A 24,516-nucleotide genomic window follows, 5' to 3' on the forward strand; every position below is an offset into this window, starting at 1 on the left:
TAAGAAGGATGGTGATAGAAGATTCAGTGTGCAGTGACTTATTGTCCACTTGATGGCGACATAGCAGCAGTATGGGCCACAACCTTACACAGACAGATCACATCCTGATAATGATAAAGCATTTTTAATGCAAATTGCCATAGCTAGTGTGAAATAATATAGTTTTTGGAAACAACTAACTGGTTGACATTGTGGTGTTTCTAAATGAAATACATTACAGCTGTTTGTACACGTAAATGATTCGACTGGTGGTTACAGCTGTTAGATGTTATGGTTAGTATGATGACATTTAATATTTAAGAGGGAAAAACACATCTCTATTTGTAAATCTACTATTTGCTTTCTCGAGTAGCAATGTTAAGATAACAAGCTTAACACAATCAGATATAAACATATGATATTATAAAAGGAAATAAAAGCTGTCCATGTGAGCTGTTATCACATAACTGACCTTACGACCTCATATTGCTCACATGACTGTGCAGGATGAGTCCCAAAACCTGAATGTTTACCCACTGAAAATTTTGCATTTTGCACTTGAACTATATACTTTCATAAATAAATCTTTCTGCAACACCTTGTGCTACTTTGTACCATAGACTGTAGACACTACAGATGAGATCATATTCCAGAAACCATAAATGGATGGACAAAATCTGTGAGGAAAAAAAACGCCTCCACATATAAAGTCTTTCAACATCTTTCATGTTGCATGTTGGTTAAATTGTTAAATGAGCTTCAACTTGACCAGCTGTAACATTAAAATGCTACTTGTATGGTAATCTGTTAGGAAAATGACCTAGCAATATATAATGTAATAACACTTAAATGAGATATTCAGTCTGCATAAGGGCTTCTTGTTGCAAAAAAACCAAAACAACCTAAATACTATTATGCCTTGCCCTATCTTTTTAAATATATTTTCATTGCATTTTGCTGACATACTTTCAAATTTATACCGGAAGTAGAAGTCTTAATGCAGGATTTGTACTTGTAATGAAGTATCTTTTCATTATGGTGATGCATGGGTTTTCTGTTGGACTGCATTACGTTGCACAGAGTTCATTGAGTTCATGTTAAAGGGATAGTACCACATTTTGGGAAATACACTCATCCACCTCGGGCCAGATATAGAGCTCACTGATCAACAATTTATATCTTATTTGTTTAATTCGTACAAAAGAAAAAGAGTAAATGGGGCAGGAAGTGGTTTCAGGGGGATTATGTGCCAGACTATTTCTTGGTTAGAAGTGTGTCGTAGGTGGATTGTTACTGTTGAGCCAGAGCCAGGCTAACAGTTTCCCCCTGCTTACAGTGTTTGTGCTAAGCTAAACTAACTTTCTGCAAGTGTGCAGCGACATATACCTTACAGATATAAAAGTAACATTCTTTGCATATCATTTGTATTGTGCTCACATGAGAGTGATTACCGAGTGTCCTCTCTGGGTAAAGAGACTCCAAATACAGCCCATGGTCGGGTCTTGGGGTTGAATGATTGAGGTGGGGGTGGGGGTGAGGTTAAGGATAAGGGGAAAATATATAAACGGGGAAGAATTTACTCTCGAGCACTGGAGTCCAAAGCCAGCCGTCATCCCTCCTCCTCTGTAGGTGTGATATTTCATTTTTCAAGCGGCTCTGCCGTACGCCCGCCCACTTATAGTAGTTTGTCCCTCTGCGCGATCCGTCGGTCTTCCAGCAACGGTGAAAAAAAACGAAAGCGACGCCTGAGAGCGACGCTTGCAGCTGATGTACCGCTGGCTCAAAAATGGAGAGCGACACCACTGTCAGGCGAATAAAAGCCTTCGGGACGCAGAATTATGTAGCGCAAGATCACGACGGTTCCGGAGACCGGTGCGGGAATAACGGCTACAGCGGTGACCCGAAGAGGAAGCCCGAAGTGAGCCTGTACCTGCTGCGGGAAGGGCTGGCAGCTTCCCTGGTGTCTGTATTTATTTTGGTGCTGTGGGGACTGGTTCATTTGTCGTTACAGCAGCTCGTCATTGGGAAGCCGACCGGCGAGTTCAGCGCAGTGAGAGCCAGGTGAGATTTAGTCTCTGTTTTGTGTAATTCTTTGGCTTTATATGTTGGCTAACAGTCTCGCAGCGACAGAGCCCCGGCTAACCTTTCCTCTAGTTTGGCAACAGACCCGCCTAGAAACCACTACCGGGTGTCCCCTCCACCTCCACCTTTGACTCCAAGGTAACCTGCAGGACGCACAGGTGTTTATACGTTGCGTAACGATTAGAAGCGTTTGGCCCAGGGGAGAGGAGGTACATTAGCCTCTGGGAGTGATCAGTCAATGATGTTGCCCTAAACTGCCCTATATGATTCATTAAAGCAGGAAATACAGAATAGACTTAAATCAAAAGAACAGGACCCAAGATAAAAAGCAGAGAAATAAATAGATGATAGGTGAGCATTTTCTTTGATATTGAGATTTAAATACATTTGTGTCGTGGAAGACGTCCATATGCTTAAGAAACGTATGATGAACATTTATAGATTAAAGCGTTTAAAAATGTAAACAACAGATTAATTGATAATTAAAACGATCATTAGGTGCAGCTCTATTGTAACAATTTTGTGTAATAGTTAATTTACAGTTTCTTAAAGAGTGGGCAAGTTCAAGGTCAAGGTTGCTGAGAACAGATATGTAAAAAGGAAAAAAAAAAAACTCTTGTACACTGTTATAGCATAACTACACTATTCACAAAAAGCTGCAAACGGTTAAAATTAATAAATACATATGTAAATAATTCTACAATATGTATTGATATATATCATTTATTTTCTATTTATAAAGCATGAACATGAGTGAAAAACATAAAATGCAGCCTGTTTGTCTACAGAGAACATCATCGACAACATCCTGTTCTTTAAAAGAAGCTTAAAAATTTCAGCTAAAACAACGATATAGCTTCACAGTGCAACTGTTTCTTTCAGTCCCTGTGTGAGAAGGAGAGGCAGGGATTACAGCACTGAATCTGAGGTCAGCAGGGGTATAGTTGAGCTCTTGGAAGTGCTGGGCAGTGGGATTTGCCATCATTTGGCTGGTCGCTCCATAAATGAGTCAGGCATGCTGCATTTGAAGTGATTAGGCTCTGGGCTTCTTTGGTCACAATCATGGCTTTCATGAATCCATGCCCTGCAAATCCAGATTTGATTTATGACTGTGAAACTGTGACCTGAAAGATGCTGTAAAGATGAAGTGAAAGTAGCAGCTAAGGTGACATCTTTATTGTCATTTGGTAACACTGTTTCACTACTAAAAAATACATGCAGCAGTGGACATCATGAATTTGGGGTCTAGAGCAAAAGCAAAGGAATTTTTTTTTTTTTTTTTAGCTTTTTTAATCCAAGCTTGTAAAAGCTGGAATACAACACATGGCCTCAGCCACAATAATTTAATGATGGATATTATTACTCTCTCACCACCTCTAAAGTTTACTTGCTGGTGGCTGTGAGCATCATTTAGCACAGCAGCAGTTCTGCTGGTGTTGCCAGTGGAGCCAGCATTGGGCTCTCTTGAACAGCTGCAGCAAACACCATCAGCAGCTGCTTTTTTTTTTTTTTAAAGATAAGATAAGGAAAAGCATCTGTCTCTTATTTTCTTTGCCATATGGGCTTCTTAGCTTTATTTCCTGTTCTGCTTCTCTGAAGGGAGCCTATGCAGTGACAAGCAAGATAAGGTAAACGTAATACAGAAGCATGACTCAATATCACCTGACTGAGTCAGGGCTGCGGTTGTAACTCAGGATGCTTACGCCCAGTTTGTTTTTAAAAATTAATTCCTGTGAAATGAATGAAAAATAAGCCCTGAGCCTGTCTTTTGTGGACCATCATCATCTGACTGGATATATGGGATGTCAACAATTTTCCTAACTAACATGCTCCTCAACCCCAAGACCTCCAGTATTCAGCTTTTGTTAATATGTGCAGGCCCGCAACAAACATGATGCATCCCCCATTCTTATATTCAAATAGCTTGTTTTATTTGGCCAAACAGTCCAAACCACAGATGTTAAGTTACCAATTACAGAAAAAAAAGAAAAGCCACAGAAATGAGAGGTGTAACATTTTTGGCATTTTTGCATGAAAAATGAAGGTGTTTCTCATTAATTATGTCAGTCACGTAATTGATTAATCAACTGACTGTTTAAGTTCTAAATGATGAAATTAACTAGACAAGATTAAGAGAGGTGCATAACTGTTTATCTGAGCTGTAATAGGTAAATTATCTGCTTAGAAATAAGCTTCATGTTACTGACACAAGTGAGTGTGTGGAAATATTTTAACTTAAACCTGGTTTCTCTTCAGGTCATTATTTAAGTGCGAGCAAGTACTAACAGTTGTAGCCCTCTCCTGTATCTGGTGCATCTGTATGTTTTTAGTACACACACGTATGTGCACATGTACAAACTGTGTGTGTGTAACTACATTAGCAAGCTCAACCACATCTTCAGGAAATGTATTTGTTCTAGTTTAAGTTTTGAAACCTCAAGGTGTTTTTAAAAGGAAATAAATGAACTGTGACCACACATGCTGTATATATGTAGAGAAACTCATACAGTGATTCATTGTCTTAAACAATAACATTGAACTGCAGGAAACTGATGAGATATGCTGTGATGTTGTGATGGAATGAGTAGGCTTGGTTTACTGCCTCTCCACAGTTTCACAACAAAACACTGCTTTCTTCCTCTCCCTTCCCTCCTGCCTTACATCACGATCTAGACGGCACTTGGAACAGATCACCAGCGTTGGCCCGCGGCCGGTGGGCAGTCCGGAGAATGAGGTCCTGACAGTGGGCTACTTGCTGGAGCAGATTGAGAACATCCGGGTCGAGACTGCGGCGGGCCCCCATCAGCTCACGGTGGACGTGCAGCGCCCCACCGGCTCCTTCTCCATTGACTTTCTAGGAGGCTTCACCAGCTTCTATGACCGTGTCACCAACATCGCTGTCAGGCTGGAGCCCAAAGGTGGTGCGCAGCATCTCATGCTTGCCAACTGCCACTTTGACACAGTGGCCAACAGCCCAGGTACAAAGATGTTCATGGTGGAGCAGTGGGGGAGGTTATGACTGATTTGAAGAACATTTTACAGCCATTCTCTTTATTTATTTGTATTGCTATTTGCATTTTCTAACCATCACACCCTCACAAACCTTACAGCTGTTGGACCATGCAGATGGTTTCCAGTGTGCAGATGTTTTGTGATCATGATAAAACCCTCATTTGTGCGCCTTGTTAGAAACTGTAGTCATGAGGGCAGCGCAGAATGAAATTGAAGCTGTCATAGAAAGCCTACCCAGAAAATGCTTGTTGTAAACTACTACAAACAGCCACAGTGTGCTATTAACAGGAAGCAGCTTAAAGCAATCAGAGGATCATATCTAGACTGCACAGTATAAACAGTGCTGGTTGCTGTTGCTTTAATTCAGGAATTTTTCGCTGTTTAGCTCCACACTGTAGAGCCTGTTGGAGAGACATGTTTCCTACACACACACGCACACATATACACACACATGCACACACAGCTTCACCGGCAAAAGGAAATTGATCCAAGAGGCGTGGACCGGGAAGATACACATACATTTTCATATCCACCGCTGCCTGCAGGCCTTTGATTTCTTGGAATTCTAAACATCTGTTCATATGAAAAATAACAATGGAAAAAAGAAAGAATAAAGGAGCAGTACATTGTTTTGCACATATTTTTGTGGAAATAGGTTGAATATATGTACAGGCAAGCATGGTCATCACAACAAACAAATAATGCAATTCAAAGTACCTATAAGTACTTTTCAGGCTTTTGATTTGTACGTGGCGTCTTGTGAACTCTCACAGAGATTTTTAGCGACGAGTATTAATATGTCGCTGACATAAGTGGCAGCGACAGCAGCATTAATGGTGCTCAGGCAGACAGGGGAACGGGCACCCACCCCACACCTCATGAACACATGCAATCCAGAAAGCCGGAGCACATGATGTCTCAGTTTGGCTCTCTGATCTTTAGGGTCATTTTTTTTCTTTGCATTTTTTTCTCAGTAAATTGTGCGCCTTGCCACAAACCTGTCTAATCTTTTCGCATCACATGCCCTATTCACATGCTCTTTTCTTCTTCTTGCCCGCTATAACCCCTTTTCCTTTGTACTCTCACCATTGTACACGCAGTGGGAGCTGGGTCTCGTCACATTCTTCACATGTTTGCACACAGAGCCTACTCCCTTCATTCAGCGTGAATTTGTGTTATTCTGGTATACTTCAGAGTTATCTGCTCTATCATCTGTGTTTTTATCTGACATTGATCCACTGTGTTAGGGTGATGTGGGTGCACAGTTGCATGTTGCTGTATGTAAATGCCAGGCCCAGCTGTTTTCCCAATTACAAATGTGAAAAGCAACTATGAGCTCATATTGCCCATATTTTGCAGATTCTTTACACACATACTCTGGTTTGCTTGTCTCAGGTGCCAGTGATGATGCAGTGAGCTGTGCAGTGATGCTCGAAGTCCTCCATTCTCTGGCCAACCAGTCCACTCCTCTACACCATGGAGTTATCTTCCTCTTTAATGGGGCAGAGGAAAATATCCTGCAGGTAAAATGAAGCAACAAGGACACATATCTTACACTTTGGGTGTTAGACAAGCTTGTCCACGCCACATTGAATTGTCTTTCCATTTCTGTCTTTCTTATTTTCTTTTTTATATTCTCACTTTCTCTCTTTTGTTTCTCTGTTTTCTCTATCCATTCCTCAGGCCAGTCATGGTTTCATTACTCAGCATCCGTGGGCCAAGCAGGTGCGAGCCTTCATTAACTTGGAGGCTGCAGGTGTTGGGGGAAAGGAGGTTGTTTTCCAGACAGGTAATGCACCACTTGTGTTTGATGAACTGGTCTGGTTTGTTTGATAGCACGTGTTCCCTCTTATTTTCTCTGCCTGTTTGTTTTGCATATGCGTGTGTGTTCCTGTTATCAGGAAAGCTTAAAAAAATTCAGTGGAGTTTTTTTCTGTTACTGATGTGTCTTATTTGAAGCTGAAACACCTTTGCAGTCCTGAGTATCAAGTGTTGCATTATATACCTACAGTGCAGCCCTTATTCCAACCATTAACTTTCTGGATGGCTGACAGGATCTATATGGATTACTAACAGCCTGATTATGCTTCCCGAGATGCCTGTAACATTGCATCTATATTTTAGACACCCTTATCTGATGGGCTTACTTTGCACAACTGATGCATGCAATACATTAAATAAGCTTAAATATCTACATCACTAAACAACAAGCAGCAAGTGATAAAGACTGCAGAGGTGAGGATGTCCAATATATAAAATGTCCAAGCAGCTTGTCCTCCCTTTCCCCCTCAAAGGTCCAGAGAACCCATGGCTGGTTCAGGCCTACGTCCACGCAGCCAAACACCCCTTCGCCTCTGTGGTCGGCCAGGAGGTCTTTCAGAGTGGTATCATCCCCTCTGACACTGACTTCCGTATCTATAGGGACTTTGGTAACATCCCAGGTAAGACTCCACGATACAGTACAGTACAGTATCAAAACTAATATGAAAGTTTAGAGCCTCTCTGTGTCCTAAGTCCAAAACAAGAATACAGTAGCTGATAGATCCACAAAGCAAATATGCTTTTATTTTGTCTCTTTCTCCCAACTTTTTCTATTTTTTAAAAATCTCTTTATGTGTATGTATGTGTTTCATTTACAGGCATTGATCTGGCTTTCATTGAAAATGGTTTCATCTACCATACCAAGTATGACACTGCTGACAGGATCCTGACAGACTCAATACAGAGAGCTGGTATGCAAATTAGCATGTGTGCATCCATACTTGAAGTAGATGTTATGTTGTGCTATTATTTAGCATTCATAGTTGGCAGATAGTTAGCTGGTGGGTGTGTCTGTTAAGGAGAGAATGTTCACTGCAGCAGAAGATTGGTGTGGCAGAAATAACTGCCAACACCATTTTTTTGGACAGGCACAAACACATGCTGTGCATTTGTTCTTTTCAGACTGGTCAGCACTCTGCTTATCTCATTTTCCCTGAGAACTGAGAAATGCATACATGCATATGTACCTGCCAAAGCCGCTTTTACCATTGCACTTGCCCCCATTTACCTTGTTCTCCAGTGTTGCAGAATTATTTTGCTTTACTTAGCAGAGAATCCAGTCAGTCAGCACTAAAAACCTGGGACAGCTGGCATCTATCCTATCTTCCTCAGCAGCTACTGGACATCTCCCTCCTCTTCTTCTGTACATAGCTAGTCACAGTGAAAGGCATGAATTATTAGAGAGAGAAAGTGAGGTTTCAGAGGGAGGTAGAAGGTATTTTTAGTCTGTGAAGAAGGAGGCAGTTTTGTAAGTTAGAGAGTAGACACAGTATATGGATGGTGGAGGAGGAAGATAGACCAGTAGCTCTGCTCTGTTGATCACAGCAGGTTTCTGACACAACCTGCATCTTTAAAATCTCCTGCTTTACAACTCTGCCTTTAGATGAAGTGGGGGCAAGGGGCAAGATTAGCATGGTTCTAATGTAGATTTACCTTTTTAAAACTGAAAATATCCTGGGCTTTTTTATAACGATGATACAGATATTTGAAAAAGAGCATGGCAGTATAACCATGTTATAAATGTTGCTGTGACTAAAATGACTACACATGACCTTTTAAAATGAATCTTGTCATAGTGAAACTGAGAAAGTAAAGTTGTGGGTAAATCATGAGCAGCAGACCCTTCACGAACAAGTAGATGTTGTACACTCAGTTGTTTACACTTTAAGGCCCCAGTGAGCCTACCAGGCGGAAGAACAATGGAGCTTTGTCTCGCCTGTGTGTTTGTGTGTGTGTATGTGTATGTGCGCTGTTAACTGTGCAGACATGGAGGCAACGGCACATAGAGCTGCACAGATAAAAGAAACTTGGCCTCAGGCTGCAGTAACCAATGCAGCGACCTCTTGCTGATCTTTCATTTAGCCAGATTCCCCATCTACATTCAACATCACGATTGTAGCCAATTTCACGGCAAGTCCTCTATGGGGTCCCATACTCTGGTGTACAACTGTTGCGTAACTATGAGAGGCCATTCAGGCTGTAAAGCAGACTCGTTCTCACACACTCTTTCACCATTGTGCTCTTTTACACATATTACCATTTTACCATGAATCATGTTCACACCGCTGTAATCTCTTTTTACTGCTATCATTCTCACCCACACACCTCATCATACTTATAATAGAATAATTGTGTGTGTAAGTGAGCTTGTGCATCTTCTCTTACATATACTGTCATGGGAAATGCTATTAAGTGAGTTATAGAGTATAGTTGTGCTTTAAAGAAGATTGTAGATGATGGTAAATATATGACGTATGTGCAAGATCATGATTCTGTTTGATAGAACAAGTATGATTTATGGCCTGACTTGTCTTCCCTACATCTTCCATAATTTTTTTTATCAATAAGATAAGATTTTATGTAATTTACAAATTAAAGGTGAGATTGTAAGGCTCACAGCAACAGACCCTCATTTACAAGTATGTGCCCTATCTTGTTTGCTTAACTATCAATGTGATGTTCATTTGCACATGGTTTTGTTACTATCATCATGGTGGCTGCTCGGGAAGGCCACTACCTTACTGTAGCCTGTCCTGCTGGTCAGCGAGTTATACTGAGTCATCAATAAACTGTCTACTGCACATGATGTGTCAGCTCCATAAAGGATGATCCTTTTTTGTCATATTGCCCATTTCCTTCCTCTGATTGTGGGGGTGGAAATGCAAACTGCGGAAACCAAAACCACAATAGAGTAAAATCAGTATTTACTCCCTGTTTTGTCCATTTCCATGAATTCTTACTGTCTCTCAGCCAGACCTGTTTACTTGTCAGGATCACTCTTTCTGTACCCTCTGGCTAACCAGCTGATCCACTCCTATACTACAAAGCTGAAATCAATGCAGCTAAATGCAACAGCAGTACTGTGTTACATGCCAGCTCTGATCCACTTCACCTCTTAAACTCACTTCCTCTGTCCAGGCGACAACATCCTGGCAGTCCTGAAGTACCTGGTAATGTCAGAGAAGCTGGCCGACTCCTCCGAGTATCGTCATGGCAACATGGTATTTTTCGACCTGTTAGGGGTGGTGGTGGTGGCATACCCCGCTCGCGTTGGCACCATCCTCAACTACATGGTAGCCACAGCCACCTTCTTCTATCTGGCCAAGAAAGCTTCACTGCCTGGCAATGGGGGTAAGGCTACCATTTCCTTTGCTGGATATATGCTCATCATTTCCTGTGGTGGATTTGTGTGCTTTGTGGCCTATCCCAGTTTGTGGGGCCCAACCCTAATAATTAAACTCATTTCAGTTTTCTGTACAGGAGTGTCATGAGCTGTTCTTACATGTTAAGTCTTCATTTAACATTCATCTCCATCTCCCTCAGGCGGTCGCTACGTTCGTCGTCTGGCTTGTGCCACAGGTGTAGCGGTGCTGAGCTGGTTTGTCACCCTGCTGTCTGTGCTGATCGTGGCTCTGCTTGTCACTCTCCTGGGCCGCTCCATGTTTTGGTACAACCATTTCTACGCCTCCATCTGCCTGTACGGTGCTGCAGCCACCGGCAAAATGATCCTCGTCCACACCCTCGCCAAGAACCTTTACTACGGGGTGAGTGATGGAGTTTTTCTTTTAACTTTGGACAGTAACTTTTAAGGGTAGACCTTTGTGTTCATGGCAGAATTTTAACTAGATAGTTTCCTATAAATTTTTGCACTCTAAAGTCAAATTAGTTTAATACACAAATCAGAAAAACTGAATATGAGGTGTATCATGATAACTGTACTGCAATGAGAAAACAACATGTGTAATCATAAGTCTTGGCCACAGGTGAGTGTTTGAGAAAAAGTCACTGTGTTGAAGCTGAAAGAATGTTGACCAGCTTGACTTAGATTAATATCTTGAACAATACTTACTGTTCCATGAAACATGTTTGCATTTTAGTGCAGAGTTTGTTTTGTTCATATGATGGTTGCTTTTTTGTATATTGTTTGAGATAAAAAACAAGGTCAACTTGTTTCTCTGAGCCTAATATCTCATGATGTCTCGCTCGGCTCGCATTAAATGGGGTCTAAAGTGCAGAGAAGTGAAGGCCAGCCAGTTTCTCTTCCTCCATGGGTGATTACAGAACAGCAGCTCTTTGTGTATGCTTGTGTGTATGCAAGAGTATAAAACTGTAGCGGTGTCAGGCATGCGGTCATCTGTCACATGTGCATGCTCATTCAGCAAATAATCATTGACCACTGAGACCCAATTGACCTATCTCACTGTGGTTTTTGGTAGTACAGGAGAGACTGGTACCTTTTTTTTTTTTTTTTTTTTTTTTTTTTTTTTTTTGGAAAACTCTTCTTTACATTTTAAGAGCAGCTAGTTGCAGTTCAACAGACATATTGTATGGTTTACATTTACTAAATATTAGCATTTGTTTGAGGTTGAAAACATTACAAAATGTTGTTTTTTCATCTGGAGCTGCAGATAACCACATTATGAGCTCCATCTTATCATGGTCATTTTCCAGAAAGCACACAGACCAACCTTTGTCCCAAACCACATAAGGCTTCATCTCCAACGAAACAAAATATACTATATCTTTGGCCTCATTGTAAATGATATTTTCCATGAGAAAGGGGTCCAGATATGACTCGCACATTCTGTTAAACAGAGCAGAGACAAGATTTTAGAAATTGGCATTTCTAACCATTTCATCACAAGCGATGATCTCTGTGTGGTTGTAGTCTCAAGACCAGAATTTGCTCCCGCGCCAGACACTGGAGATTTATTTGTATGACAGTTACGTCAGACCATACACTGCTGTATGGATTTGTTTTGGGAATCTGTGTGTGTGTGTGCATATGTGTATAGGGGGTTTCCATATAGGTGCTGTTTTTTGAGAAATCGCTCAACCAAAAGGCAACGTGAGAAAAGAGGTGGGTGAGTGCCTTGGAGAAACAGAAATCTGATGTTCATTTAAATGAACAATACTCTCTCTTGTGTACAGCTGGGATGTTGTGCTTTGTAATAAAATACTGTAACAAGCCTCTTAATCAACCTACACTACATAGGAAAGGTCAGAATTTTTGTGCCATAGCAGAGGTTTTTTCCCCAAATACTTTTCACTGGTTTTGGTTTCAGGATACAACATGGTGAAAAGTTTCCATTGTTGCAACTGGAAAGTACCAAGTCTGTATGTGTGTTTACTTTTTATCCACATCAGTTAGTAAATCACTACATTACATTCTAATTTGCTGAGATAATCCAATAAAAGTCAGTAATATTATTTGTGATGAATGTACATGGGGTACAGTCTTCTAATAAACAGCTCGTACTTGTCCTGATCTCCTCATATGAGTAGCTTATAAAACGTCTTTGTGTCATTCCTTTATTACAGTGATGCTTTTCAGAGGCCACTTATCTGATGAGTGAGGAGTAAGACTTTCCACCACACACACTTCACATTTAGCATTCTTCTCTGTCAACAAATTTTAAAATAGTTTAAACTGATCTATACTGATAAAGTCGATGATATGAATAAAAACAAGCTCTTTTAGTCTAATGATATTCAGTTGACTTGTTAAAAGTAGCATATGATCTTTCTTTCTTAAGTTTGTCAGAACACACACAGGTCAATAGTCTTTTTATTTTGTCTACATCTGGACGTTCTTTTTATGTCTTTATAGAAGCTGAGAAAAGAAAATGTTAATGGAAACTATTGTTCAAAAGTATATTTTAGCAACATTTTCTTTGTACTGACATTCAAAATCAACACAAAGAAGCATGATTTCTCATGGATCAGTCTACAAAATTGAGTACAGCTCACTATTATAACAAACAGATGATTAATATGTTGCTTTGCATCATCAGAATCACTGTCAGTAAAGTTGCCAGTCTGTCAGTGAACCTTGTTGACATGCTTTTCCTCTACAAAGCATTTTTTGGCAAAGCAACACACAGATTTCTCTTCAGCTGATGCTGCACATCTGCTGATTCCCCACTCATCAAAGCAACTTAGATCTGAAATAAGAATTAGTATTCCACTAAAGTCTGTTGTTAAATGATCCCAGGTTAAGCCAGTCAAAACACATTAAGCACAAACAGCAAAACTGTATGTTGATCTTGTGTGTGTTTTCCACGCAGGGTGTCCGACTGGTGGAGCTGGGCGATCTCTTCTTTGACGTGAGCTTGCTCCTGTGGGGCTGCAGCCTGGTGTGGCTCACCCAGCAGGGCCTGTGTTCAGCCTACGTGCCCATGCTTATGGTGGCCTTTCCCCTGGCTACCAGACTGCTGCTATCTAAGGAATTTAAACACAGAGGTAAACACTCAAGTCAGCTTTAGTTCTTGATCAGAATGTTTTTAATTTAAAGGACTAGTTCAACATTTTAGGAAACAAGCTCACTTATTTTCTTATTTCCCAAAATGTCAAACAGATTTTTTGATTATAACCAGAAGATTACAGCAGGATGGTCTCATCTTTGGTTTTGTCTGACAAACACTAACCTTTCTTTGTTTCTACAGGAGCATCAGTGAAGTACAGCGTGCTCTACCTGTTGGGCCTGGCGTTGCCATATGTCCACTTCATGTTCCTCATCTGGGTGGTGTTTGAGATTTTCACCCCCATCATGGGTCGCAGTGGCACAGAGATACCCCCTGAGGTGGTGCTGGCCTCCTTGGTCACCCTTGCGACCATCTTCCTCTCCTCTTTTTTTGTGAGTATTCTCACATTTTGTGATTGTTTGTTTTTCCCTTGACAATCACCCTGAAATCACTGGTTTTATTTTTTGGACTGCAGTGTCTATTGCTCCCCCAGTAACATATGGTACTTTCTTGTCTGTCTCAGCTGCATTTCATTTACTTGGTACGGAGCACTAAGTGGATCCTGGCTGGTCTGGGCTCAGTCTTCATCATCATGTTCCTGTTGGTGTCATGCGGCGTCTTCTTCCCTTATTCGGGCAATCCAGACAGCCCTCGGCCTAAACGAGTCTTCCTGCAGGTTCAACACACGCACATAGAAGCACAAACATGTACACGTAAACCTATGCATTTATTCTGTTTCTCACTAAGTCATCCTCCTCCCTGCAGCATACGACGAGGACCTTCCACAATCTCCAGGGCCAGGTGGAGAGCCAGGACTCGGGCCTGTGGATTAATAGTTTTGACTACACAGCCATACAGCACATCACACCCAGCATCCCCGAGCTCAACGACAGCGTTCGCACCCGCTGCCGAGAGGACCGACCCTTCTGTGGTTACCCCTGGTTCTTGCCAGTGAAGTTCCTTAGCAAGTCAGTAGCACAGCTGACAACGCTGTTTCCATGCTCTGTGTTTTTATCCGTTTCATTTAAGTGTCTTCACGTACAAACTTTTCACTCTTTTGTTTTCTTCCTTGTGGTGTATTTTCAGGAAGAACTGGTACCTTCCTGCCCCTGAGGTGTCTCCCAGCTCACCTGTGGAGTTCAGCCTTCTGTCCAAAGAGGAGACCAGCTGGGGGACAGTCAAGATGACTTTTAGTGCAAAAGGTCAGGAGCACTTTATGTAACCAAATTAGATTCAGAAGTTGTCCTTCAAGGAGCTGCTGGTTTTAGACTCTCCAAATCTAAACAGACTTCCAAACTACCTTTGACTTTGAAACTTAAGTTGGCCTTGAGCCATATGATTGACAAAAACTCCAGTCCAAAGCAGATGTGACCCGTGGCACATCAAATTTGTTTGGAAAAGGAAAAGGATGCTGCCATTTTGAAACAGAATTAAATAGGGTGAAAAACACATTAAACATTTAAAACCCAGTATTCAGTATGGAGGACTTGACAGTATGTTGCCTTCCTTGATTTGAGACTTTAATATCAAGACTTATTACAAGACAATAAGTCTCACCTCGCCTGCTGGTGCCTACACACACAAGTGTGTTTCTCATCAAGCCATTTATTACTGTACTGCATTGAATCTATGTGAGGGTTTAAGACATCAGTTATTTTTGGATTCCCACATGTCCATAACAATGTCTGTACAGCCACTTTGACCAACATTGACTCAAGACATTGATTTTCATGTTTTTCTTTTTAAGCATCAACCGCCTGATATGGATGTGTATGTATGCATATTATGTACATGCTGACTTGTATACGCATTTGTACTTATGTCCCATCTCACGCAGGCCCCAGCCACATGTCTCTGTATCTGATGCCTCACCGAGGAGCCAGCCTCTCCACCTGGTCCTTTGGCAACGGGACGCCTCAGTTTGACCTGAGTGGAGAATATTTTGTCTTCTATTCCCATGGCCTTGATGCCCCCACATGGACCTTCTGGTTTGAAATACAGGTAGTTATTTGAAATGGTACTACACTTTGTGAAATACACTTTCTATTAACATGTTAATTAGTGACCTTAAGCTGTACTGGGAGGCAGATTTATTTACCTCTGGAAAGAGTCAGCATGCAGATGTGAGATTGGCAGTAAAGTGAATATGTGTACTTCCCAAAAAGTCCAACTATTTCTTTAAGACTCTTACTCTTGCCACAGGACTATATAGATCATCAGGTACTGCTGCACCTCTGACATCTTGGTATTGAGACAGAGGCAACAGCAGTTTTTTCAGTATCATTCCTTTCGTTCCTCACATTTCTGAATCCCTGCCAAACATCACCTGAGGGCGTCAGTCCGTGATGTCTACTGGAGATTGGCTCGTGCGAGGACACAGTTGCATGCATTTGAATGCACACTTGCCTGTTTACAGTCACGTGGAAATCTTTTAATCTTCAGTTTTGGAGATTTAAATTTTTTTTGCATTGAAGACTGCATGAAATAAACTCCAAGACCCTTTAAAGAATCTCCTGAATCTCCCAAATCCATTGCATCAGCCAAAAAACATGCAGAATCATGATTTTTTTCCCCAAGGGCCTTGAAAAACTGTGGGTCAGGTTTTGGTCCTCTTACATATTTACCGATGCTGATAGTCATGGTTTTCTTTCTTTTTCTCTGTCAGCCTCCCAGGGACCCGGACCCATCAGGCCCTGAGGGGATGATCTCCGTCGCCATCTCCTCCCACTATTTCTTTGGGGAAGACCGGAGGACTTCTCAGCTGGAGGAAATCCTCCACAGGTTTCCCACGTGGGCTTTCCCTTCGTCTTGGGTCAGTACCTACGACATGTACCGATACTGAGGACTATGCACGTCACGGAGGCTGATGCCGAGGAGAGCTGAGGGCTGCAGGGCCCCCCCCATCACCACCAAGAGACAGATAAGAGAAAAGTGATATCAAGGAACAATGCTGAGGACCGAGGCCCTGCCACCTTTTCACTCTGACGCAAATACACACTCTTTAACACACACACACACACACACACACACACACACACACACACACACACACACAGACACAGACACACTCACGCTCCCTCCCAGCCTGCCTGTGAGACCCCACATCACTGTGTCCGTAGGCTTAGTAGCTAACCGAACGGGAAGATGCGTTGAGGCATGCCACAGGTAAGCTGACCAGAAAGCTTACAGACTGAATAACTCACCGACCAGCACCCGGGGGACCTCCACGGGCCTCGTGCTCACTCCTGGGTTAGTGAAACAAAGGGGTTAAGATTTTCTTTTTCTACTCAATCTGTTGTGCCTTTGCTTTGCTCACTCCATATCACTTACCTCCTCACTTTCCCTCTCGCTCACTTCCTCCCCTCTGTTTTCCTGTCTCGCGCTAACACTTCCCAAATGAATAATGTCGCATGTCTACCTCCCCTCCCCTGCTCTCTCTTTATCAGCAAACCACTCGGGCCATCCTCAGACTAGATGTGTCTCTGGCTTCCTTTGCAAAAATAACACCACTACCACTATCTGCACTGTAGGTATAGTGACATACTGATGGATCTGTTTAGGAAAGGGAAACAAATACCTGTTTTTGTTTGACCCCTCCTCTGACTTTAACTGGAAACTTTGACACTTTGAAAAGTCACTTTTCATCAACATGCACTCGTCGTATTATGCGCAGATAGTTTTCGTATTAGCTATGTAAACTGTGAAATTGCTCATTATCACTCCTCACTAATGACCACTGATTGGCAGCAAGTTGCACCTACAGTATGTGTTTCAGTGGGGCATGCCGTCAATCTGCTTTAACTATCAGCGTGCAAATGCAGAAGACTGTGCCTGTTAAATGAAAACAGCTGGCTGAAATCAAAATGTCAAGGTGTCCTTTAAAAGGCGTAGCTTTCCCGAAGATTTTGTGCAGAGGGCGACATTAAGATCCTTAATGAGGTCTTAAAGGGTTTGGACTGGTGTGTTCAGGCAAACGTGTAATTTGGATTTTGGACTCAATGAGACCAGAACCTCAGACGCATGATTTGAAATGATTCCCTGAACCTCAAAGGTGACCAGATGGGAAACAAGCAACATAACTCCACACTCATTAACTGCATCAGTGTCAGTTTGTTCCGTCTCACATGGAAGAGTTGATTATTTACATTTTCTGTTACTGTAATAGTATTTGTAATTATTTTCAGGCTTGCTACGAGCTGTCTCCAGCAGCACCAATGAATATCTTTTAGAAATTAAAGAAAGTTGAGCCGCAACGGTTCAGTCAGTTAAAAGATGGAAAAGTAATCTGCTGCTATCTTGATAATTGTTTCAGTCATTTTTCAAGAAAACATAAACATGGTTCTAAGATGGATCTAGTTTCTTAAACTGGAGGACTTACTGCTTGTCTTTGTCATATATGATAGCAAAAGAAGTATATTTGGGATTTTGTACTGTTGCTTGGACAAAACAAGACACCTGAAGAAAGCAGATTTTGAATCTAGGTAACTAGGATCTGTATTTTTTGCTACTTTCTCATCAAACTTCCTTTATTAGAAGTTATTAGGAAATAACAGACCTGTAAAATAAAGCTATATCAAAACCAGTTATACACAGATAATGATCCGTCTTACCATAAATAAACTCTGCTGTTGCTGCTGAAAAAGTAATAAGGAGATTTTAGACTGAGGCTGACTCTGCCAGGATCCACATAGTTCTTCAACCCACTCATTTAATTTCTTTCTTCTCCCAGTTGTGCTGAAATGTGTCTAAGAGTGTGAAATTTATTCATTGGTGCCTCTGGAGCCAGCTTATAGTATTAACTGTATTTTTGTGGTTTTTTTCCTCTCATCTCAAGTGGAGTTGTGTCTTTATCGTCCATAATCCAAGTATCACAGCTGCAGCCCTGTTAGTATGACCTGTTTTAAATTTGTCCACTTCACATAGTGGACCCTATAGAACATGTTACAGTCAGTGTCACCACTACCTCCATAATGATCAAAACTTAGTATCTGACATGAAGATGATGAACAGTTATGAATGCTCTTGTAAAGGCTGGTTTGAATGTTAACATGGGAAAGATGTAGACAACATTTGGCTAACTGAGGTTGACTAATGTTATAGAGACAGAGGAATTAATATTGTTTGTCTATGGGCTGTTTTATGTAAACAAAGCGGAGATTAATAGATTCATTTATAGTGTTTTTTGATGGATGAATTCGGTCAGAGAATCAGGATGACCGTCGCCTCCCTGCCTTCAGTCCTACACACTGATGAAATCCGTTAAAACACACAAAGAAAGCAACAAAGCTGCTTGTTGTTCGTCCAGGCGTTTTGGCTCCCTCTGTATGTAATCAAATGTGGGATCAGGTTGTAAAAACTTTGGGAGATTATTTGCACTTGGGGAGATCAACTGAGAAACAGTTATCGCCTTTTGTCCACTTTGTTGTTACACCCAGTGACGCGTCCTTGTGATCCATGCTGTTCCGTTTGGCTTCGGTCACACAAAATAAGAAATGCTGACATGATGGAGGCCTTAAAGTTTTGCTTCCAAAGACACAAAATGTTTACTGTTGTGGACACAAAACGTCTCAGTGGTCTTAAAAAGCTATCAAGTGCCGCACCGTACAGCATTTTTATGTACGTGAGTTGTTTGTCTGTCGGAAAGGTTCAATCTAGAATCCATCACAGCTTTCAATAGCGCTGGGAGATTTGAAAGCAGACTGCCCTATCATGCTTTTTCTTTTAGCAGCTGTGGACACAGTCTCATCACAAGGTTCACTCAGTAGCAATGCTGGAGCTTTCAGTCACATCCTCCATTTTCTGGGCTCTTTTAAGACTTCTTCTCCATGTTGGCTTACAAGTTGAAACTCAGGCATGAAAGTTAATGCTTCTAGCTGTTTACATGGGAGATGAGCGTTCCTTAAAGAGCTCAGGGAGAACATCTACAATCCCATGACAACTTGGCAAACACCATCTGCCGAGGAGTGTCATGTCATATGATTGAAAACTCAGCAAAAAGCCTCTGAGTGGACAACACGGTGAGACTGTTGAGGTCAAAAGCCAGATGATCTTATCAGCTGACTGCAGTGTAAACACATGTCCTTTAAAAAGCAAAATATCAAATATATCAGATATCTGCTGTTATGAATCAGAAACTGTTAGTCAACAATGTTGAGATTTGATATAGAGATTTTCTACTTCTCATTAAGATGTTTTTTTTAAGTTCATTTTAAAGGACCACAATTGTGTTTTTTGTATTTTTTCTACCATTGACACAACACTTCTGTATAAAAGCAGACATGCTGTTCACTTTACTAAAGTCAAGCATTTTACATAGTTTGATTTTTATATCTTATGGAAATGAGCAGAAACCAACTTGTAAATGTGCTAAAACGTGAAGTTAAAAAAAAAACCCACCAGTATGGTCCTTTAATATTTTTAATGATTTCTGCCCCCTGTACCAGATGTGCTGCTCCACAGCTGTTTGTAATGGAGCAGGAACACAAACAGACTAATCACACTGCACGGCTGGCCAGGTGTGTCCTGCACTGTGATCGAGATCATCCAGCTCGCTCTCTGAGGTTTGAAAGTGCATTTTTATTTTAAAGCTGCATGGTCTGTCAGTAAGTGACAGTTAATCAACTGACAGGGCGGATGATGGAGCAGGAACTGATGTGTTTTTCAAACGAATCAGACTTTTACAGTTGGTCTTTTATCCTTCGTCCTTTGATTTGACGTCTAACGAAGAGGCACTTGAAAACAACAAGCTGATATTAGAGTTAAGTCTTTACAGCTGGAGTAAGCCATGAAAAGGACATGCAGCGAACACACACCCACACTACATTCATTGTGTATGTGTGTGTGTGTGCGCATGTCTGGCTGTACAGTGCAGTGGATCAGAAAACTGATTTTAAGTGACAGAAGATGGATCTATTCTGTTATATAGAAAATATTTCCATTGATATGCAGAGAGTCTATGGGAGAAAAAGCTTTATTAACAAATGTAAATGAATATTTTTCTAAAAAAAAAATCTGTTGCTAAGTGGTGTGTGTTTGAGTTTTGTTAGAGGCTTCAAAAGCAAACAGAGTTACTGACCATTTCAAGTTGTGGCAGAACAGTTTGTTGGTTGTAGTTCTAACATTGAGAACATAGGAGGAACTGTGGGACGGAGCAGGAAGATGTTTGACGCTGTGAAACGGCTCATCCCGCACCGTCGGTGCTCCCACCATTAAAGACTAAAGCTTAACACTGAGCTCTGCTTTTAGTATCAAGTTAACTGAAATTGTTCCTTTTGTGCCAGAATCTAATGTATTAATGTAACTCTATTTTAGACTGAGAGGCTGACTGAGCGCTGCACAGTGTGCATTTTTGTTGTTCAGTGTAAACTCACACTCGGACGCAGCTTTAACTTCATCACGTTTAAGTCAGTCGAGATTGAAAAAAAAAAAAAAAAAAATCTAACAATCATTCACACAGATGTTCATATCAGCTTGAGAACTAAACAGTTAACTTAAGTTTATTCTGGCAAACATGTTAAAATGTCTTAAAACCTGTTCAAGGATGTTTTTTTGTTTTTAAGTTAAATTTGTTAACAGTTTGTTATCATTACTTGAGCTGTTTTCTTTCCAACATGTTGACTTTTCACCTTTGCCTTTTTCTCTAAAAGTTTGTCTTTTGTTCTCAAAGTTAAATTAAGATGAGTTTTTTAAATGAGACTGATCATTTTGTTCATTTGATTGTGATTGATGTGATACTTTAAATAACTGTAACAGTTAAAAAGTTTCTTCTTTGAACTGCTGTTTTTCTTTTTTTAAATGCATATTTGTCCGTTAGTAGGAATTATGTGATCGATATGACTGTTGTAACTGGGATTATTGGGATTGATCTGGTTAACAGGGTATCCATCTACTGAATGGTTGGGATGATTTTACATTATGCAAAAAGCTTGAATTTAAATTAGCACCTGTACAGCAATTAAAATGCTTATTACATTAACCCTTATTGTACTGCCCTCTGCTTAAAACACCTATCACCTGATTGGACGTATCTACAAACAGACAGCAGGTCAGATTATATTTGTTCTCAGTGAGGCAAAAGAACCATTTTTAAAAATAATTTATTGATCTTTATGTACAAGGAAAAAAAATGAAGTAGAAAACCAAACATGAGTAGAAAAGGCAAATGTACAAGAGAGTATCTTTACACTGCATTGAGGATGTCTGCTGCTCCCGACCCAGAAATAAAAAACTTTACCCTGAGGCAGGAAACAGGCAATACTTTTAAACTGTACACAGGAGGGAGGGAGCGCCGTCCACCTCCGAGTGAACGTGACACCCGAGTACCACAAGACACACCTGACCTGACTGACCGCTCCTCGCCCGCGGAGAAGGAAACCATAAAAGATCTGCAATATTCATTTCCGTAGGAAATTGTCTCATATGCTGTCAGCATTAGTTTTGAGCATTGATGGTTAGGTTTCTAATGATAGGTGTGTGTGTGTTGGTGTGTGTGTGTGTGTGTGTGTTTGAGGTTTTGTTCCCTCTGCATAATGACTCAAGCGCTCAATCGAAGCAAAACAGAAGGCCTCTGGACGTAAAGTCTTTGGTTCATCAAGTTACCGTTTTTTCAAGTCAAGTAAAAGCTTACAGCGGAGCAGCGTAGTGTGGCTGTAGGCCTGTTCAGAGTGGAGACGAGGGTGCGACAGGGTTTTTTTTTTTTTTTTTTTTTTTTACATCGAGTGACAACAGTACAATGGCGACAGCAGCACTGCATGCCGCAAAGTCGTTTTGCCCTTTGTAAATAGAGAGCGTCCTAAACAATAGAGGCAGTTCAGAAAACGATTTAAAAATCTAAATTTAAACAGATACCACACCCAACTCATCTTGTACACACTGACAAGACAGCCAAAAAAAAAAAGTATCTATAAAATATAATTTGGTCTATCATGAAAAGTAAAAGCAAACAGATGTGGGGGGTGGGGTGGGGGGACAAACAGAAAAGAACACAAAAAATAAAGCTGAGTAACATTTCAATACATTGCACAATATAATACTGACATATCAGTGAACAACCTTTTAGTGCTTATGGTAGAGAGCCAATACACAACTTTGATTACAACTAAAAGGGGGGGAAAGTTTGTTATCAGTCATAAAAACACACCGAGCACGTCTCCAAGTTTAAGCGGTGATCATTCAGCTATGATGCCAATAAATAATAGTAATAATGATGACTAATACGACAAAATCAACACCATGTGATAAAGGTCACCAAACATGTTGACGCGTTATCAATACTTGGTACACATGTATCCAGAAATCCACGCAAAGAAGCACACACACACATACAAAACGCATGCGGCAAAATGGATAATCATTGTCTCAGACGGTCCAGGGGATGTGATATGTATGATGGACTGGACGAAATGTTTAAGGTTTAAATTTAAACAGCTCCTCTACTGACAGATTTCATCCTCTCTTTCAGAGTGATGCCGACACGTCACTGTTAACGCTACTGACGAGTGGCGCTCCTGCAGCAAGGGATAGGTACGAAATCTACAGAGCAGGATGGCTTAAATAACACAATATCAACGATCTGCCTCGGCAGGAAACACATTTCGAATCTCTCGAAGCCGAATGTGTGTTTAAAAGCTGGATAAAGTATCGTTTAGTTTGGTTTTTTTAGCATGTGTTTGTTTTTTGTTTTTTCCTTCATCCCTCCACAGCTTTAAAACTGCCGCTCACCCCGGGAACACTGATCTGCTTTGCTTGTTGTGTCTAAAAACCTGGACCACGCGCAGACACCTTTGGGGCCTAGACTTCAGGGGGATCAGTGTTAAGAAACTAGCCCTGCGCTCGCAACTGCGGATTCTTCTCACGAGATCATTTTCTTAGAAATCTTAAGGTCAAGAATTACACAGAATTCATACCATTTTCTTTCCTTACAGGAGGGACAAGGTGTTAATTGGTAGAAAAATAATGTTCTCTTGTACACTGTTACATTATTGAAAAAGGTATCACAAAATATTTAAAATCATATGAGGTATGAAAGTATGAAACACCTCTTGTGCACACAAACAGAACTGCATGCTTAACCGTAGGCTCCGACACACTTCAGTGCATCTTGTAAATGGTTCATGACGAGAGCATTGTTCTACACGATACTTAGCGATGTAGCATGATGCTGTGATCCAATACGCTCAGGTTCTTTTGTCTTTGAACTGGTTCTCGCATTAATCAAAGGAAACAATGGAGCTATTTACCTGGACTGTGGGGGAAAAAAAAAACAAGAAAAAAACAATCTAAAGTCTCCAATCGCACTTGAATGAGTGCCAAAGAAAAATGAACACTCAAAATATCTGTATTGGAATGGAAAGCCTTCCTGTGCTGCTATACAGCTTCCGAACACCGCGACAATCCGACACAGGCGACCCCCTTTTTCTAACGTTTTGGTAAAGTGAGGCCTGTTAGACTGAACTCTGTCTCTGGTTGTGCTGTGATGTCTTTGTGCCTGTCGCTCTCTTGGTAGCTCAGTATCCACAGGGGCTCTAGTCGACACAAAGGGCAAATCTGAGGAGCTGATAATACTGACTGTAAGAACCTGCAGGAGAGGTACTTTCTGTGCACACACATACACACACACGCACACACGCACGCTCAGGCACACACAAAAATAAAGTCTATTTCCAGTCAGCCGCTGCTTGTCGCCGCTTCCTCCTCTCTTTCCCCTCCAGAGTTCACAGGTTAAGAGTCCCCGCCCCCCCACCCCTGGCTTCAGGACAAGGTGCAGTCATACGCTCCCTCCTCCTCTCCCTGCTCCTCAGTCTGTTCGGGGGGACAGTCCTCGGAGGGGGGCCGGGGAAAACCTCCCGCGGGTTCCAGGGAAGGCAGGGCCAGGCCAAGAGGGGCCGCCACTCCCCTGCTGTCTTCGGGTCGGGGCACGGCGGCGCCCCCCAGCCCTTCGGGGCCGCCGAGCTTGGAGCTCTGGCTGGTGGGCTGGAAGGCTTCGGGCTGCACCTGCTCCGACGCTGAGTCCATCAGCTGCTGCAGCTGCGGCTGGATCAGGTTGAGAAACGGTTTGTATCCCAGGCTGGATAAAGATGAGAGTTGGTAGAGAGAAAAAAAGTCAGCATGACATGACTGTTAGATAAATTCTCCACCTTTACTTTTAAGCTGTAACTGG

General features: G+C 41.5%; 2 protein-coding genes across 4 annotated transcripts in view; one reads left to right on the plus strand and one right to left on the minus strand.

The window, feature by feature from the left end:
• Nucleotides 1–1,667: 1,667 nt before the first annotated feature.
• LOC108888953 (endoplasmic reticulum metallopeptidase 1) lies at nucleotides 1,668–21,333 on the plus strand. Of its 2 annotated transcripts, XR_001961904.2 has the most exons (16): nucleotides 1,668–2,040; nucleotides 4,735–5,039; nucleotides 6,469–6,596; nucleotides 6,757–6,862; nucleotides 7,368–7,514; nucleotides 7,713–7,805; nucleotides 10,033–10,245; nucleotides 10,438–10,658; nucleotides 13,182–13,356; nucleotides 13,560–13,750; nucleotides 13,882–14,034; nucleotides 14,124–14,326; nucleotides 14,445–14,560; nucleotides 15,196–15,359; nucleotides 16,024–16,607; nucleotides 19,802–21,333. XR_001961904.2 is itself a non-coding variant. In XM_018685203.2 (15 exons), the coding sequence occupies exons 1-15, from the start codon at nucleotides 1,766–1,768 to the stop codon at nucleotides 16,198–16,200; spliced, it is 2,667 nt and encodes an 888-aa protein (XP_018540719.1). In that variant the 5' UTR covers nucleotides 1,668–1,765; the 3' UTR covers nucleotides 16,201–21,333. The 2 variants fall into 2 exon arrangements, 1 of the variants encoding a protein (XP_018540719.1); XM_018685203.2 differs by having other exon boundaries at nucleotides 16,024–21,333.
• A 105-nt stretch (nucleotides 21,334–21,438) lies between these two features.
• Nucleotides 21,439–24,516, minus strand: part of ric1 (RIC1 homolog, RAB6A GEF complex partner 1) — a 34,188-nt gene continuing 31,110 nt past the window's right edge. For both annotated transcript variants that reach the window (XM_051072909.1, XM_018685202.2), the window contains exon 27: nucleotides 21,439–24,423. In XM_051072909.1, the coding sequence (XP_050928866.1) occupies nucleotides 24,108–24,423 (316 nt within the window). In that variant the 3' untranslated portion in view covers nucleotides 21,439–24,107. The remainder of the gene's footprint in view (nucleotides 24,424–24,516) is intronic.

This window comes from Lates calcarifer, linkage group LG9, assembly GCF_001640805.2.
Source record: "Lates calcarifer isolate ASB-BC8 linkage group LG9, TLL_Latcal_v3, whole genome shotgun sequence".
Classification (NCBI taxonomy): domain Eukaryota; kingdom Metazoa; phylum Chordata; class Actinopteri; family Centropomidae; genus Lates; species Lates calcarifer.